The 17,084-nt window shown below is 40.1% G+C and overlaps 4 protein-coding genes across 5 annotated transcripts in view; 2 read left to right on the top strand and 2 right to left on the bottom strand.

Annotated features, from left to right (window-relative positions):
• The window catches only part of dbf4 (DBF4-CDC7 kinase regulatory subunit), a 5,470-nt gene extending 1,720 nt beyond the window's left edge, over window positions 1-3,750 (bottom strand). Inside the window, exons 1-11 of the mRNA XM_010787050.1 lie at window positions 3,598-3,750; window positions 3,300-3,427; window positions 2,808-2,968; window positions 1,990-2,205; window positions 1,830-1,880; window positions 1,688-1,757; window positions 1,523-1,599; window positions 1,344-1,389; window positions 1,189-1,234; window positions 971-1,096; window positions 372-486 (exon numbers count right to left, since the gene is read on the bottom strand). Of these exons, the coding sequence (XP_010785352.1) occupies window positions 372-486; window positions 971-1,096; window positions 1,189-1,234; window positions 1,344-1,389; window positions 1,523-1,599; window positions 1,688-1,757; window positions 1,830-1,880; window positions 1,990-2,205; window positions 2,808-2,968; window positions 3,300-3,360 (969 nt within the window). The 5' untranslated portion in view covers window positions 3,361-3,427; window positions 3,598-3,750. The remainder of the gene's footprint in view (window positions 1-371; window positions 487-970; window positions 1,097-1,188; window positions 1,235-1,343; window positions 1,390-1,522; window positions 1,600-1,687; window positions 1,758-1,829; window positions 1,881-1,989; window positions 2,206-2,807; window positions 2,969-3,299; window positions 3,428-3,597) is intronic.
• A 501-nt stretch (window positions 3,751-4,251) lies between these two features.
• slc25a40 (solute carrier family 25 member 40) lies at window positions 4,252-9,159 on the top strand. 2 transcript variants are annotated; one of them, XM_010787005.1, is made up of 10 exons: window positions 4,252-4,409; window positions 4,626-4,727; window positions 5,052-5,111; window positions 5,207-5,313; window positions 5,446-5,513; window positions 5,743-5,867; window positions 6,816-7,099; window positions 7,212-7,293; window positions 8,140-8,220; window positions 8,313-9,159. In XM_010787005.1, exons 2-10 carry the CDS (start codon window positions 4,634-4,636, stop codon window positions 8,444-8,446), a joined length of 1,035 nt encoding a protein of 344 aa, XP_010785307.1. In that variant the 5' UTR covers window positions 4,252-4,409; window positions 4,626-4,633; the 3' UTR covers window positions 8,447-9,159. The 2 variants fall into 2 exon arrangements, with proteins under 2 accessions (XP_010785307.1, XP_010785306.1); XM_010787004.1 differs by having other exon boundaries at window positions 4,252-4,396.
• A 385-nt stretch (window positions 9,160-9,544) lies between these two features.
• Window positions 9,545-10,563, bottom strand: LOC104959144 (RUN domain-containing protein 3B-like). Its single transcript, XM_010787003.1, has 2 exons — window positions 10,441-10,563; window positions 9,545-10,361 (listed from the first exon to the last, which is right to left on the bottom strand). Exons 1-2 carry the CDS (start codon window positions 10,523-10,525, stop codon window positions 10,216-10,218), a joined length of 231 nt encoding a protein of 76 aa, XP_010785305.1. The 5' UTR covers window positions 10,526-10,563; the 3' UTR covers window positions 9,545-10,215.
• Window positions 10,564-14,239: 3,676 nt separating this feature from the next.
• Window positions 14,240-16,695, top strand: LOC104959182 (RUN domain-containing protein 3B-like). Its single transcript, XM_010787051.1, has 5 exons — window positions 14,240-14,246; window positions 14,605-14,701; window positions 14,900-15,074; window positions 15,472-15,629; window positions 16,521-16,695. Exons 1-5 carry the CDS (start codon window positions 14,240-14,242, stop codon window positions 16,693-16,695), a joined length of 612 nt encoding a protein of 203 aa, XP_010785353.1.
• The last annotated feature ends 389 nt before the right edge of the window (window positions 16,696-17,084 follow it).

Consider the following 17,084-nt stretch of genomic DNA (forward strand, 5'->3'; position numbering starts at 1 on the left):
TTGATTGATTGATTGATTGATTGATTGATTGATTGATTGATTGATTGATTGATTTATTTATTTATTGATTGATTGATTTACAACAACACTTTAAAACCCAAAAGTATTAAATATNGTGGGTTCGAAACCCGAGCCCGCAGAAGTTTTCAGGCAATGTCTTTCCCATGATCTCTCAATTTAACAACCTCTCTGGAATAAAGGCACTCTGGCCCACAAAAAAAAAAAAGTAGATTACTTTTTAACATTATACTCAAAGGGCCAGTAAATATCACCCCGGGGCCCGATTTCGCCCGCGGGCCGCCAATTGAATATCCCTACATTAATGTATTACAATTGTATTGCATTGAACGTTTTTTACCAAAATAACTTACCATTGAGACGTTCTCATATTTTATCAGGCAGCACTCGCAGTAACCGCCTCGCTTCTTGTCTCTGTTCTTCTTTCGGACGTTTGCTCGCTCCTCGCTGGCCGAGGCTTTCACACCTCTGTTCCCAGAGGTTGCACAAATAAAACCAAACATCAGGAAAAAAACAGTTTGGATCTCTGCATTTTGATCAAATGTCATTCGGGCTTGAAGAGTGGCTCCAGCAGTGCCAACTAAAACTTCTGTGCAACTTCTTTTACAAGTGTGATGAGTTATATTTCATCAAAATTGATAGTTTGGCTTCACCACACAATATGAATTAAAACCTGCACGACAACACAAGTATTTGAGAACAGGCGTCCCTAACAGAACATCAGTTATTTGTATTAACAGTGCTTTAAATAGTATAGAGATGACTGAAAAATACAGAAGGAACCGAGTTAAAAAGTAAGTTAGTTAAAATACCTTTGAAGATCCTTAAGGGTAATCTTTGGTGGAATTTGCTAGTTTCAGTGGTTCAAATGTGGTTTTAAATGTATTCATGTGACAGCTTGACCCACTATGCTGAGATCAGCGGAGAGCCACGCAGAGAGGGAACACCGTACCTGTGTCCCGGCTGTTTAATCCCAGGATTCACCTTGTCGTGGACAAAGAAGGGACTACAGGGAGGAAGAGTCTTCAAGTTGAAGACCGGCATGTTCGGCATAGTGAGGCTGATTGGACGGTAATGCCTGAGGAGGTAAAAATAAATATTTTAGTCAGATGTAAACAACCCTCAGAAAGGAGGGGCAAACAAGCATCTTTTTATAAACTGTCTCTTTACCTGCTTGAATCCTCGACCTTGACGAAGGGTTTACTGATCCGCCCCGCTGGAACAGACATGTTGATAGTCAAAGTAAATTCAAGCATGCATTTACAAAGCAATTAAAACAATGGACAACATTAAAGAGGACGGGGTAATGAGTCAATTCAATGTACCTTTGCATTTCTGAAAGCCTTGCTTCGCTGCTGAGCCAGCTTTCACCTATAACATTTGCAGAAAAAGCTACAATTATTCTACAAGGTTAAATCCAAACTTTTCATTTAAAATAACAATCCCAAAATGTTATTCAATTTCAACAAAGGATGCATTGAAGAATTGTAACCTGTCCACTCACACTTGTCTTGGCAGCAGTGGTAGCCGGACACTGCCTGCTGCAATTCTTTTGCTTCTTCTGAATATATGCAACTATAGCTGCGTGGCAGAAAAAAAACACGATTACTTATTTTTGGAATTATAAATACATTAAAGATTACATCTACCATTATTTAAGACAACATACCATCTATATAGACAATTTTCACACCCCACTCCAGAGCATTTGACAGGATCTTGTTCATTTTCACCCTCTCCTAAAAACAAACAAGTGTATTAGCACAGAAAACAGTTCTTCACTTCAACTCGCTAGTGTTGACTTGACAAACCTGCTCTTTCACCACTCTCTCCACCAAAGACTTCCCTCGACTCGGAATAAACTGCAAGACAAAAAGAAAAGAATATGAACAAATTATTTAGAAATAAATTGTAACCGTAAGAAGTGACATAGGCGACAAATCTGCACTATAGTTTATATAGTTGAACAACAAAGGTGAACTCACAGAATCCGTTTGGCCCTGAGACTTGCTCTTCATGTTGTCCCCAGGCTGCTGGCTGCTGCTGCTGTGGTGCCGGCTGAGGGGAGCTGGGGCCGGACCCCGGGCTGGGGACCGGAGGGTCCTTCCTGAGGCAGTGCACATATCTAGCCTCCCTCTTGTTGGACACCAGATACCTAATTTCTTTGCTGAAGAACTTCTCAACAGTCTGAGGGACAAACGAGAGAAACACAGTTGTTGAGGAAAGCCCTAAGACATTTATACCACCTTCTTTAACAAATGCAACACACCGACTATGCTTATGGTGACTGAAAGGGTTTGTCCCAAAACCTCAATAATTGTTTCGATAATAACCACAATTTTTCCACAGTACAGTTCATCGAATACTGGCCAAACTGGCAGTGAATGTCAAAAAGATAACATTTATTATCTTAATCAAATATTTCCTGATTTAACTTACAATGTTATTTTACTGCGGTCTATATTCAGCCAACATTTAAATAGTTTGTCTTTTAAATAAAAAAATTAATTATTTGTATTTACTCACATATTAAAACCAAAACTCAGGCATTGTGTTGCTAATAATATTGACGAATGTCAAGCAACACCAAGCCCTAGTGTGTTTTTGCAATCATCATTATCAGAATTCAGATTAGACAAGACTTTATTGATCAGATGAAGCCTGATAAAGTCCGCTGAGCCGAGAGGAGGAAATCTAGCATTATGTGATGTAGCACAGAAGAATTGACAAAGGTTTGAACCTTCCTGACAGCCAATATAAAATCATTTGAAAAATGTGTTTAGTCTCACCCCTCCCAGGTCTTTGATGTCACCCTCCAATTTCTCTGCTTTTCTGTTTGAAGGCAGGTCCAGGTAAAACACTTTCCCAGCAAAAGGTTTGACTGGAGCAGGAGAAGACACACATGTTGGCTTCGCTTGGCTCTTTTCACAGGCTTTACCGGCTCCTTTCCCTGAAAGGCAATCAGAAAACTCACAGATGAGAGGAACACAGACAGGTCCCTTATAGATCTCAGATGATAACTATATATACACTTCTACTAAACTTCATCTCAGAGGAAAATGTGGTTATTTGTATTTAACTACATATTAACTATGTATTTGACCACTAGCTTTCACATTGACATCAGAATACTTCCTCCACCACTAAGAGTGTAATATAATATTAAAAGGCTGTTTCGTGGTGTTAACATTTTAATAATCATATTGTGGGTTGGAATAATAATAATACAAGAATATAAATAAAAATAACATTAATAATGTTATAACAATAATAAACATTACCTTGCCAGTTGGGTTCTGGATGCCTGTGGGTGTGTTTCGACTTCATGTTGTTCTCTCTCATTGAGAACAAAAGTTGTTGTTGCCCTCCTGTCTTTAGTAAACATTCCCCAGAAAATCCATGTTTGTCCCTGTTTGTAAACAAAGACATTGTTTAGAACATAAGAAGAAAATAAACAGTAAGGCAGTCTGAATATAAAGTATGAGCACACTAAGGCTAACCTCACGTCCTTGGTCCCTTCCTATTGAAATGTACGCTAAACTAACTGACGATAACGTTAATTTTTGAATTCAGGATTACCGTGTAACGATAACGTTTCCCCGGCGGTAAGACAGCTCCGTCGGTTAGCTGCTCAATTTACGTTACATTACGTGTTAGCGTTTTTTGTTTAAGGCAGGGTATCCATTGTCAGGAGCTTTAACAACTGTTTATACAGCTGCAGTCAACTTTTGAGATCACCGGTTTACAAAACATCTCTTTCCCGCTTTAAATCATAAGTAGAGGAAGTATGTGTTGCCATGTCTGACAGTTTCCGGTCACGTAACCACAGAATCACACATTTCTCAGTTTAATACTCACAGATGTTCTTCTATTACATTTAAATCAGATAGTATTCTTAAATATAATCTGCTTGTCTTTAAGAAACATAATTTCCATACTTTCGAGAAACTCAGTAGTTGTGTTTCTTTTGGAAACTCGTCAAACCTGGCAACGGCGGAAATAAGTAAATGCATCCTTTCTGTTTGAATGTGATGTTTCCACATCACTGAAAAAAATAATATATACCTTAAAAATCTATAGCAACATTTTTTTCATTTTTTTCATTTGCGAATACATCTTATACACTGAATGTGTAATTACCTGGACATACATTATTGCATCAAATGTAACTTGTAATTATGCAAAGTTCAAGAATGTGCTCTGCTGAAATGCCTATTGCGTAGGAAATATCATCATGCAATGTTTTCTGTGTAAACCTCAACAGCTAGCTAAGGTTAGAGCTCCTGAACTCACATACAGTTATTATTTTTTCTTTTATAGCCTGAGAGTAGTGTGTCTGTACATGGGAGGCTTCGTTAACGCAGAGACGCTGTAGCAGGTAAAGTTAACAAGTGAGCTACTGTACATGGATTAGCTAACTCTGGTTATCTAGGGATCTGCTTTCATGTAATGTTACGACACATGCATGGTTTTGTAATAACGTACTAACGCCGTCGCTGACCTTTCTGTAGCTGCTCATTAACTCATTTTGAAAAGTATAAATTAAAGCCTATGTACATATTAAAATACGTCTAATGTCAAACTGTATCTTTGTGTTGTTTCTAAAGAAGACAGTATGAGTCGTCAAAGTCCTGCAGCCAGTAATGGCATTACCCCTCTTCAGCAGATGGTGGCGTCCTGCTCCGGAGCCATCGTCACATCTCTGTTTGGTGAGATACTACACTTTTTATTTCAAATAACTAGGTTGAGGCTTTGCTTGCTTCATCTCGTCTAATGCACAATTTATCTGAGTGATGGAATAGTTATATTTATTGTAAAATGTATGTAAAATTAGTACTGCAGTATTGAAGACAGCGTTACTAGTACATTTCCTACATTCAAAACAAGTAGTTATTATCATTTTTGAGTGTTTTACTTTTTAAATCCTGTTGTTTAAATACTCTTGTCCACAAAAGGTGGTGGTAGGATCCATAGAAAACCTGTGTGCCTAATTTCATTCATGGAGGTTCATGTTAATTTCTTTATTTTTTCAGTTACTCCTTTGGACGTCGTGAAGATCAGACTGCAAGCTCAGAAAAATCCCTTCCCCAAAGGTATAATGAATGTGTACTTTGTTGCTCTGGTGTTATGCTTAATATAGTACTGGTTCAAATATGACATGAGTTTGTCTTGTGTTAATACCTTTCAGGGAAAAGCTTTGTTTACTGCAATGGACTTATGGACCACATATGCGTGTGTGAAAATGGAAACACTAAGGCCTGGTACAAAGCCCCCAGTCACTTCAATGGCACAATGGTAAACATTTCAGATAGCCAATGCATGTCACCATTCACTTTTTACCACAGTAAAACATTAGTAGCCTTACTTTGACATGTGCCATAGCTTGTTTGTCTTCTTTCACTGACTCCACACTGTACATCTCTGTAGGATGCCTTCGTCAAAATAGTGCGCCATGAAGGAACAAAGGCCTTATGGAGCGGTCTACCTCCAACCCTGTGAGTGTGAAGTCTTGTGTTCTCGTTTTTTGAAGTTGTACCAATTAGTGGCAAACCACCTAGGTTGTCTCTCAGGGCTGATTACCAAAGATTGATTTCTGAAAAGTGTTAATGGATTTTTCTTTGATAAATCACTTGGTGAATTTATTTATGGTGTGGTTTTTGTAGCTGCATTTTTCCCTGATTGGAGCACTTGAGTATAATATGTGGATATATATGTTTTCTTCAGTGTTATGGCAGTCCCAGCTACCGTGATCTACTTCACGTGCTACGACCAGCTGTGTTCAGCACTGCGGGTCAGGATGGGAGACTACTCTCAGGAGGCTCCTCTCCTGGCAGGAGCGGTCGCTAGAGGTGAGCTAACCGCTGTCACATCAAGAGAACAGGACCACCTCTATTTAGAGCTTCATCATCAATTACCAGGGTTCCTACGGTCATTAAAAACCTGGAAAAGTCATGGAAATTGAAAATGCAAGTTTCAGGCCCTGGAAAAGTTATGGAAAACAATATTTTTCCCAAAGTTTTGGAAAAGTCAGAAATGTAACCGAAGTTGCATCAAATATAATTTATTTGATTTGTTTTAGACAACATGTTTCATATTTTCCAGCTTACCATGTCAAAATAAAAAAATGTCAGTGGTACCACTGAGAAAGAGTAATTTCTTCGGTCATGGAAAATTAGGTAACGGTCATGGAAAAGTCATTGAAAATCATTTGTGAAAAAGTGTATGAACCCTGAATTACTGCTGATCATCCCTCAAAACTCACCTTTTCACTCTTGCATTCAAATCCTAATCCACTAACCCCTCGCCCCTATTCCACCTAGCTTTGCACTTTTGTTGTTATTTTTCTTATTTACTTGCTTGTAAAGCGCTTTGACCATCAGGAAAAGCGCTGTATAAATAACATGTATTATTATTATTATCTACATTTAATTAGTGTTTACAGAATGGAACACATCTATTATCTACTGAAATCCCTTTCAGAATAGTAACCTTATTGCCGTATTTAAATGATGCTAGTAGTTTAAGTAACAGATTTTATTACTCTAGGTTTTAATTTAGACCCTGACTTTTTAATAATGGCTCAGGTTTTAAAAAGGGCAGTTTATGAGGTTGAATACAATTTGCTTGAGATTGACATGCACTACTCTTTTCAAATACTAAATACTCCACCATGGTGAAACATAGTCTATAATGTCATTTTCACCTAGTGCATTTCAATCATTTTTCTCTGCAACAGTATGATTTTTAAAAGATGTGTTTTGATCTTCTCCTCCCTGTTTCCTCTGTGTGTGTGTCAGTGGGTTCGGCGACAGTGATCAGCCCTCTGGAGCTGATCCGTACGCAGCTGCAGTCTCAGAAACAGTCATACAGGGAGCTGACTGACTGCATCCGCTCTGCAGTGCGGTCAGAGGGCTGGCTGTCTCTGTGGAGAGGCTTGGGACCCACGCTCCTGCGAGACGTGCCCTTCTCAGCCATGTACTGGTACAACTACGAGAAGGGCAAGAGCTGGCTGTGTGAGCGCTCTCACACCAGAGAACCCACCCTTACCATCACCTTTGTATCAGGAGCGATGTCTGGCTCTGTAAGTGCATCTGCTTTTCAACCTGTGGAAAAAGAAAGCAAATATAATAAACTATCATATAATATAAGTAAACCAAAATCTAATCATTTGTACATTTGTCCATTTCTCTTAGATTGCGTCCATTGTGACTTTACCCTTTGATGTCGTCAAAACGAGAAGGCAGCTGGAGCTGGGAGAGCTACAAGCAAAGAATTGTAATTATGGCATTAATCTTTTTCTTTTTATAATAATGAAATGTTACTAAAGTTTGCAAATGTTGTATGTCAGTGGATTCCCAACAAGGAATAGGTTTAAGCCCGGGTGGTACTTCTGCATTTGTCTAAACTCACATGAAAAGATTGTGCATCCTATCATTGTCTTGGATTCCTTTAAATATATACATTCTCAGTAGACAAAATACAAAATAAAACTTTATTAAGACCCTGGAAACAAGTCAACAGCAATTAGGATGAAACGCGGGAGAGATATAGGTAAGAGCGCAGAATAGAATCTTATTTTAAGAATACAAATGTGATATTTGAATGAAGATAAAGCAAACAATGGGAGGCTTGCCCCTTGATAGCGGCACTGGATCTCTGTGTGAGGCAGTGAGTGGGCCGATGCGCAATCTGTTGATTAAAAAGCCTCAGTCCCAATCAATTTACACATTTAAATAAATATACGAGTAGTTCAAAGTCCAAAGTAAGTATCACATCAAACCCCAACGGATATAAAAGCCCATCTGAGGACTCTTTGTGCAGCAGATAGGTTTAAGGCTCAGTATTGAAACTGAAATTGCATCGTTCTTCCTGTGCAGGTCTTACATTTCCTTTGTGGGGGTCAAGCTTTAGTTAGGAGCCTGATGTATACCAGCACGAAGGACTGGCCTTGTGGAATAAATCGTTTTTTCATACTCAAGGTTACTAGCAGTGAAAAACCTTGAGTTTATCTGACTATGGGGGCAGACAAAAAAGGCCGTTGTATTTGACTGAAATAAAATCCTCCGTCTTATATTTCAGTTAATGTGTCATTTGATGGTGATGTTATCTTTGTCTCTTCAGTGTCATGTCAGGTCTCCTCCTCCACCTTCAGCGTGATGAGAAGGATTGTGGCGCAGAGCGGGTTTAGCGGACTGTTTGCAGGTAGATACTTCTGTGATGTTTTGTCAACGATTACAGATACGTCTAACCACATGGCATCTAACCGCTCCTCTGATCTGTTGCCCCTCTGCCAGGTTTCATCCCGAGGTTGATCAAAGTGGCTCCAGCCTGCGCCATCATGATCAGCAGTTATGAGTTCGGCAAAACCTTTTTCCGCAAACACAACGAGGAGAGGACACTCAGGCCACTGCAGGACACGAACGCTTGATATATTCCCTGTCATTTCTCTACAAACCAAACAGAACTACTGCTAGAGTTTACCTCTGGAGGGAGGGGAAGTAGAAATGTAAATGAACAAAATTATGAACTACTTGACCCTTTCTGAGTAAGAAGATTTCTATTAAATTATTAGAATGAGTATTTATAATGTATTATTCTATGATTTGATGCGATAGACCCTGTGTGTGGAAATGAAAAGAAGTAATGTTTTCATCAGTGTTCAAATCAAATGCTTTTTGATGAATTGAACTGCCAACAGATGGCACCCCAGTGTTTTTAATCTGTATTTTTTTTTAAAGGTCGAGCGCACTGTGCCTGAAGTCATTTATTGGTGATGTAACTGATTCCTCTGTGTCACGCTCAGTCAGTGCATCCTCCCCTGTCCCCGAGAACAGATCTCCATGTTCTTGCACTTCTTCTCCAATTCCCTGTGAATACGTGTGAGACACGAAAGCCAAATGGTACCATTCTGAAGCTGTGAGTTTGTTTTCAGTTTGAAGAGACTGTGAATCATGTAAACTTTCTGAAAATGTTACGTCTAAAATGTCGAATACACGTACGTGACATTCTTTAGAATTTCTCATTCATTGACTTTATGCAACGTGTTCACCTCACTCATTATGGACATCAATCTCACTGTTTGAGTAAGGGCAGTTTATTCAAAATGAAGAGTGAAAAGGCAAATAAATCTAATAAAACATCTGCTGCATGTCTGTGCAAATGACTGCTGGAACGAGCTAAAGGCGAAATGATATTTCAGTGTGGAGGTATACGGTTAGTCACTAACAAAACAAATTGAAATGTTCTGATGATTCACTCATTTCTCATTCTCGGAAATATATGTTGCAAAGTATTTTTTTAACAAGGTCTTAACATAGAGTTTTAGGAATTACCTATTTGTTGTAACTAGTGATCAAAATACTACATTTTGATAATCAAAGGGAATAAAACAAGTCTCTGTGTCTGATGAAGCTGGACTTTAAAGTAAACCCAGAAGTGAAGGGTGAGTATTATCTTAGGGATCATTACCTGAGAACAAAACCCCTGTGAGACTGCAATTTGTACAACAATGACAAAGCAACTCTGATAAAATAAAAGTATTTACACCTGACGTGAAATGTGAGACAGCATAGAGCAACACTTTGAAATTGTAATCTGACAAAAGTGAGAGTACATACATTGTAAATCAAAGAGATTACTTGCCCAAAAAAACTATTAAATAAACAGCTGGAGCAGAACATAAAATACCCTTTTAACTGCAGGAAATGTTTCATAGTGCCAACATTGACTGAGGCTTTCAGTATTTTCTTATCTATATTCAGTATTTTCATACTGAATATGCATGCTGTGACTCCGGCAAACCTTTCAATTCTTACATCATCTGCTATTGTTTTCATTTATTTCCTTTAAAAAAGGGAAACAAAAACTGAAGTTCCACAAAAAAAGAAACTAAACTTAATAATTCAAACACAGATCGATGAAGTAACGGCAGCAGATCCTCTAATAAGAGTCAGAGGGTATTTCCGCTGGATATTACGTTAATATTAAAGACTTTCATGAGTCCGACTGAACTGCACTTCATTTTTAACACAATTCAGAGAACATGCTACACCAGATTCTCCACTTGTAAACCTGATTTATTTCTATTAAAGCGCTTGGCTCCACTTACAGAAAATAAATGTCTACAAATCTACATGACCTAAATGAAGAGAGTTCCTGGATTGTCTGGAGATGTGTTTGTGTTTATCTCTCCATTCATTATGACGGAGTGAAGCCCGGGCTGCTGATCTCCGTCGCAGGACTGGCCAAACACTCGCTGGACTTCAGGCTGGCCAGAGACTTGTAGCTCGCAACCGACGTCAGGGAGCCGCACAGACCTCTTAGAGACGGGGTTTCCTCTTTACCTGGTTCACAAGATACACATAATCAATACTCACATCGGAGTGGACACCCTCCAGTGTTTACTTGCAGGGGGAGACGTACCTTGGTGGGGCCACAGTGTGCCGGGGGGCCTGGCCTCCAGACTCAGAGTGTGGGACGGGTCAAGAGACATCTGAGAGAGACTCATGTCTGCAGACAGCTGCTCCAGACTCTGGAAACTCTTCCTGCAATGAGAGGACAGAAGATCATTAAAGATATTGGGCTGAAACAATAAACAGGACATGTATTGTAAAACATTTTATAATTTTAGTAATGTTAGAGAAACACAATCAAACAGCTGCTAATCCCTGATTCACAAATCTGTTAGTACTTTTGAGTTTAAACTGTCAGATAAAAACAATTTCATCTGAGGTCTGAGATGTTAAAGGGCATTTTCTTTCATACAATTATTATTATAATTAGAAGAAATGAACACATTTTCCCATATTTCTTATTCCCAACAATAAATTGGAGGAACAGTCTTTGTGATTTGAGACTTATTCACAGATACTTGTATCTAAATATACTCTACACCAGTGGTCAGGCCCCCCCTTTGGAGAAAAAAAAAAAGTCAGGCCCCCCCAACACAAATAGTCAGGCTCAGTGGCGGCGCCAGAGATTTATTTTGGGGGTGCTGTGGGGTAGCTTGACGTTTCATAGAGGGTGCTCAAACATTTAGGGTTTCCCATTAATGTCCCGGGCGCTACAGTGGAATTTTCTTCTACAACACTCCCCACGCATGGGAAACCCTAAATGTTTGAGCACCCTCTATGAAACGTCAAGCTACCCNTATTGTTGAGGAGGTCCACGAAGAAACTTTTGACTCCGTCCTCTTTGACTTCGAATGAATACCTGGGTGTCGACCATTTAACGTCTCCTAACGTCCAAGAAGTTCTACTTTGTGGTGATAAGAACACTCGTGAAACAATCACCAAATCTACTACCGCTCGGTCAGTCCCGCCTAGACTGTTCAACTTTATTCAAGAAATTTTGGGATTTTCTTCCGGTGGTGGAATAGTTTTATCGTCCATATGTAGTGTAGTCAACGGTTAATATAGAAGTAAGTTTTGGACCAGTTTTACGTAAGAATCTGCTTAGTTTTTGAGAGATTTGGGGACGATTCGTTTCCTCCCGATCACAACCCGATATTTCCTTGTCGTGCCAGTTGTTACTGAAGTGTAGTGGTGGCGATATTCGATTTCCACCATTTCAACCCCATATTTCCTTGTGGCGATTCATTTCCGCCGATTACAACCCGATATTTCTTGATGTCGTGCCAGTGTACTGAAAGTGGCAGTTGTGGCGATTCGATTCTCCACCGATTACAACAGGATATTTTCCTTTGATGTCTTTGCCAGTGTACTGAAGTGCAATGGTGACGATTCGATTTCAACTCGATTACAACCCGATAATTTCCCTTGATTGTCGTGTCAGTGTACTGAAGTGCAGGTGGTGGCGATTCGATTTCCACCGAATTACAACCCGATATTCCTTATGTACGTGCCAGTGCTACTGAAGTGTAGATGTGGCGATTCGATTTCCTCCGATTTAACAACCGATTATTTCCTTGATGTCGTGCCATGTACTGAAGTGCAGTGGTGGCGAATTCGATTCCATCGAATTACAGCCCGATATTTCCTTGTAATGTCGTGCCAGTGTACTGAAGTGCAGTGGTTGACGATTCCTGATTTCCACCGATTACCCAACCCGATATTTCCTTGTCGGCCAGTGTACTGAAAGTGCAGTGGTGTGTGATTCGATATTTCCTCCGATTACAAACCGATATTTCCTTGTCGTGGCACAGTGTACTGAAGTGTAGTGGTAGGCGTATTTCTGATTCGCCATATCAACCTCTGATATTCTTTATGTCGTGTCAGTGTAACTGAAGTGTAGTTGGTTGGCGATTCGATTCCACCGATTACAACCCGATATTTCTTGATGTCGTGTCAGTGTTCTGAAGTGCAGTGGTAGCGGATTCGATGTCCATCGATTACAACCGATATTTCCTGTGATGTCGTGCGTGTACTAAGTGCAGTGGGTAGCGATTTCGATTTCCATCGATGTACAACCCATATTTCCTTGATGTCGTTTGCCATGTAATGAAGTTGAAATATTTAGAGAAGTTAAAAAATTGCTCCCTATATAGTCAAGTCGTCGACCCCACTCTTGGAAGAAGGACCAATTTTACATAAGGGAGGGGTGGGAGGTGGAGGAGTACGGGTTGTTCGATGAGGTCACCTTCGCATAGAATTTTAGTTTGCAGTCTTGGATTAAAAGGGTTGTAGCGGGCCACCAACACGTCCGGCGAAGTGTCGGAGAGAGCCGGGGCCATGTGGGTTATGAGGAGGTCTGATAGGGCTGATGCACTCACTGATTTGGTGTCTCTGAAGGTGATTGTGCGCCTGGGGCGCTGCCTGGGCAGGGGGATGGGGATGGTGAAGATGATGGCATGGTGGTCTGATACTGCCAGGTCTAGGCCATGCAGGTGAGAGGGGGGGGCACCAGTGGAGCAGACTAGATCCAGCGTGTGACCTTTGGAGTGGGTGGGGCCCTGGACATGCTGTGTTATGTGGAGGCAGTCCAGAAGTAACATAAATTCTTCGGCAAAGCTACAGCTGGTGGAGTCGACGTGGATGTTAAAATCTCCCAGCAGATAGGTGGAAGGTGATTTAGAGCAGAGAGAGGACAGAAGCTCACTCAGCTCGGACATGAAGGTGGTGGAAGCTTTGGGGGGGCGGTAAATCAGGGCAACCTGGAGTAGAGGTGATCCGGAGAGCGAGAATGTAATACACTCAAATGATGTGATATTGGGAGAGGGAATCTCCCTGACCTGGATGCCTGCTCGGTGGATGACAGCCAGCCCGCCGCCGCGGCCCGTGGAGCGAGGTTTATGGAGGTAAACGTAGCCTGGGGGAGTAGCTTGGTTGAGAGCAAAGAAATCCTGCTGGTTCTGCCATGTCTCCGTTAAACATAAGAAATCAAGTTTCCTATCAATGATGATATGTGCTGGGGACCCCTACTATACTTCTTTGCAGACACAAAAAATAGAACATACATGGAGATGCTTACATAGCTGCACCTGTTGTACATCAGGGATAATCGTTCGTTTTCCTTGGACACCAAAAGGACATACACAATATCTCAATGCTCCTACTATACATTTGTAACATAACAATTTGGTGTACTCAACGGGTTCACAATAGGTGGCAACCAGACTAAAAAGTAACAATCACATTAAAAGGCTTTCATGTTAACGGGGTTAAAAATGATAATGTGGGTGCAATAACAACCTGCTCCTCATAAATGGAATATAAATATGTTTTAGATGATATGTTGTATAACTGAAGAGGAACTAGTCATTTCATGTATCACCATCATAAGTGTGTCCGTCAATTTAGATAAGAGCTTTCTTTGAACCACTGGTCCTCTCTGCAAGTTTTTTTTACCTAGGCCATAATCTTTATTGTTTCTAATGCTTCAACAACACAGGCAGTGATTCAAGCTCACTGAAGTGTAGCAGGCAAATTATATTAGTAACACAATATAATGCAACTAGCAGAGAAGCAACGGGGCCAGAGTGTCGCTGCCTGAACTGCAGGTGCATCACTTGCAAACGTTGCAGAACTATGTGATAGTGTAAGACAAAAAGCTTTAAAGGAGAAATCATATGCCTATCACACTGCATTAGCAAAGAGGAACAATGATCCTCAGGGGAAAACTGAACGCACTTAATGGGATATCTTCTGAACACTACAACCTATATCCTCTAAAATAAACGTCAGGTAGAATCAGTCATCTGCCTCACTGAATAGTTACAAATGTTTTTATTTACTTCCAGGTTGTTAATAGTGCCTTCGATGAGATGAGTAGTAATGATGTTGAATATGCAGAAAAGACATTTGTGTTTGCAGTGTTGATATTTCTTGCTTTTATCATTCTTAAATAGCACTTTATTTCAAATGTTTGATAATATAAAATGCAGAAAGGATTTGAAAGTATTTGAAAAACAAATCTAGTAGCTATTATGTAAATGTTTTATAAAATCATCTGACACCTATCAACAGAAAAATAATAAAAACAGATGTATTCAAAGACATTAATTTCAAATATAAAATAAAAATAGATGTTTGTTCCCCTACTTAATTATACTTTACTCTTGAATCATAAATATTGCAACAGAATAGTTATTTACAAGATAAGTTGGTTAAAAATCTGATAAAATAACAGATTTCCTGTCTTGTAGCTTCTGTCTGAAAGGAGAGGGTCTGGACGGCAGCTGCCCCGCGGTGATCGACTACACGCCGTACCTGAAGTTCGCTCAGAAGTACGTGAGATCAAACAACGTCCATCACACAGTTCATTATCAGTGTACAGAATAGTAAGGGCAAACAAAGCCATTTTGACTGGTATTTAGAATAAATGTACATTTGAAATGTTTTGAATATTCAATAATTCAGCTTTGGTCTCGAGGGTCAGATTCACTGTTGGCTGGATGTTTACTAATATGAAATGTGCTTTGCAGTGCAGAGAGCATCAGCAGTGACGAGGAGGAGATGAGGACTCTGGGAAGCAGTGGCAGCGAGAGCAGCACCCCCGACAAAACGGCCACTGCCGCCTCCATCTTCACTGAGCAGAGCAACTTGGTCAGCAAGTGCAAACGCTTTGAGCAGAAGTACCGAACATCACTGGAGCAGAAGGTAGTGTGTGTGTGTGTGTGTGTGTGTGTGTGTGTGTGTGTGTGTGTGTGTGTGTGTGTGTGTGTGTGTGTGTGTGTGTGTGTGTGTGTGTGTGTGTGTGTGTGTGTGTGTGTGTGTGTGTGTGTGTGTCCATGATCATTAGAGGCTCGAAGTGTTGAATGTGAGTTCTGTGAAGAGATTTTTTTTTACAAGCAAACAGAAAGCTTGATGTTATTTCTTTAATTTACAACATCTGTAATATATCTTACATCTGCACCTTAGCAATTAATATAGACGATGGCGAAATCACTTCTGGTTATTTTGTTTGCTTTAAGGCGAAAACCAACTCAGACGTGAATTTATACAGCAGTGCCTTAATGGAATTAGCCAAACAAGTGGGTGTGTTTCTGTGTTTTAGGGTTACCTGGAAGAGCTGGTGCGTCTCCGAGAAGCCCAGCTGTCGAAGGCCGTGTCTCATAACAAAGCTCTTCAGCAGAGCCTAGCAGACACACACCTCACACACAATCTGGAAAAAGAGCAGCTTGAGTACATCATACTGGAACTACAGAACCAACTGTGAGTCCATCCTGCTCGGTGTGTGTGTGTGTCAGTGCATTTAAGGGATGGTGAGATGGAGGTGTGTGTTTGACATTCAGGACACAGCAAGAAGCCTGGAGGCTGCAGGCAGTTAGGTATTTGTGTGTTGCTTTAAGCCAAGAGGAAAAGCTGCATCCGTGTTGTTTCTTTCAAATGAATGTTCTAATCAGTGAGAAACCCTTTTCTGTGTTTTATTAGTAATTTAATGCAAGCTACAGAGTCTGTTAAATGGATTAGTGTCACGATTTCTGAAAATGAAGCTGCAGTCTCAAGCCAGTGCGATGAGTCAGTTGATGTTTTGAAATGAAAATAGAGTAAAGAGCAAAGTGACGTGCAGTGCTGACAGAGAGAGAGAGAGAGGCAGAGAAACTGAGAAACTGTCAGAAGACAGTAATTAGAGAGAACATTTGGATGGTAAAGTGTTTTCAAGAGTTCACAGGTAGAATAAAGATCTGATCATTTGGAGAAATCTTTTCTAAATCTCATCTTTGATTTTACACCAACACTTTACAAATTATCAATACAAGGAGCCCTTCAATTTGGTAAATGAATAATTGTAATCGACATATGTTTTGGGACATTTTATTTTTCAGTAACATGCCCTCTGTAATGGTGATATATTTTTCTAGCTACGTGTTATTTACTCTTAAATTGATTGTTTTTTTTAATGGAATTTCTGTTTACTTGATGCATTTGATAAGAAAAAGTAATACACACAGTAAAAAGTCCTCGAGTGGCTGCCAGACAAACCGTTTTTAATGTCTTATATTTGTGCCTGATCTGCCTTCATTGAATGATTCTCCTTGTTTTTATTTTGAAAGTTTATTTAGTTCATAACCTGTGTGTAACTGTGCCTGCTTTTGTCTTCAGGACGGTGCTGAAAAACAATGATTTGCGGTCCAGACAAGAGCTGACAGCCCACCTGACCAATCAGTGGCCATCTCCTGTCGCCTTGGATACCAACGCTGTCGCCTTGGACACGCTGCTGTACAGGAAGAGCACGGGACAGTGGGAGGAGTATGTACTAAGAGTTCACATCTTCTAGCATCAAAATCTTAATACATCTCAGTTATCGACACTGAATTATTGAATTTTCACAAACATGCTTAGCTGTTGTTCAGACAAGGAGATGTTGCTTATTTACCTTTGTCAATAAGCTAGCTATTCCTAGAAAATAAGGTGATTTTATGAAGCATCCAGTGTCTTCTTCTTTGTTATTTAGTTAAGAGACTTTCCTGAAAATGCGCCACTGTTACGTATCTTTTGGAGCAGGTTAGTTAGTATTTAAGATTTCACTCAAAATGATGGCTAGCAGTATTTACTGCAGTAAAAACATGGAAATCATTGGTGTAGAGCAGTGGTTCCCAAAGTGTGGGGCGCAGAGGCATGACAGGGGGGTGGGGGGCGCAAGAGACCAGGAGGAAAAATGGTTAT

Source organism: Notothenia coriiceps, unplaced genomic scaffold (genome assembly GCF_000735185.1).
Source record: "Notothenia coriiceps isolate Sejong01 unplaced genomic scaffold, NC01 NC01_scaffold00029967, whole genome shotgun sequence".
NCBI classification, from domain to species: domain Eukaryota; kingdom Metazoa; phylum Chordata; class Actinopteri; order Perciformes; family Nototheniidae; genus Notothenia; species Notothenia coriiceps.

Bases quoted from the DNA above. Each gene is read 5' to 3' on its own strand.
- LOC104959182 (XM_010787051.1), top strand. The intron at 14,702-14,899 runs GTACGTGAGATC...TGTGCTTTGCAG, and splicing joins TACCTGAAGTTCGCTCAGAA to TGCAGAGAGCATCAGCAGTG. The intron at 15,075-15,471 runs GTAGTGTGTGTG...TCTGTGTTTTAG, and splicing joins GAACATCACTGGAGCAGAAG to GGTTACCTGGAAGAGCTGGT.
- slc25a40 (XM_010787005.1), top strand. From the start codon at position 4,634: ATGAGTCGTCAAAGTCCTGCAGCCAGTAATGGCATTACCCCTCTTCAG. The intron at 5,112-5,206 runs GTATAATGAATG...AATACCTTTCAG, and splicing joins GAAAAATCCCTTCCCCAAAG to GGAAAAGCTTTGTTTACTGC. The intron at 8,221-8,312 runs GTAGATACTTCT...CCCCTCTGCCAG, and splicing joins GTTTAGCGGACTGTTTGCAG to GTTTCATCCCGAGGTTGATC.
- LOC104959144 (XM_010787003.1), bottom strand. From the start codon at position 10,525: ATGAGTCTCTCTCAGATGTCTCTTGACCCGTCCCACACTCTGAGTCTG. The intron at 10,362-10,440 runs GTACGTCTCCCC...CTTGTGAACCAG, and splicing joins CACACTGTGGCCCCACCAAG to GTAAAGAGGAAACCCCGTCT.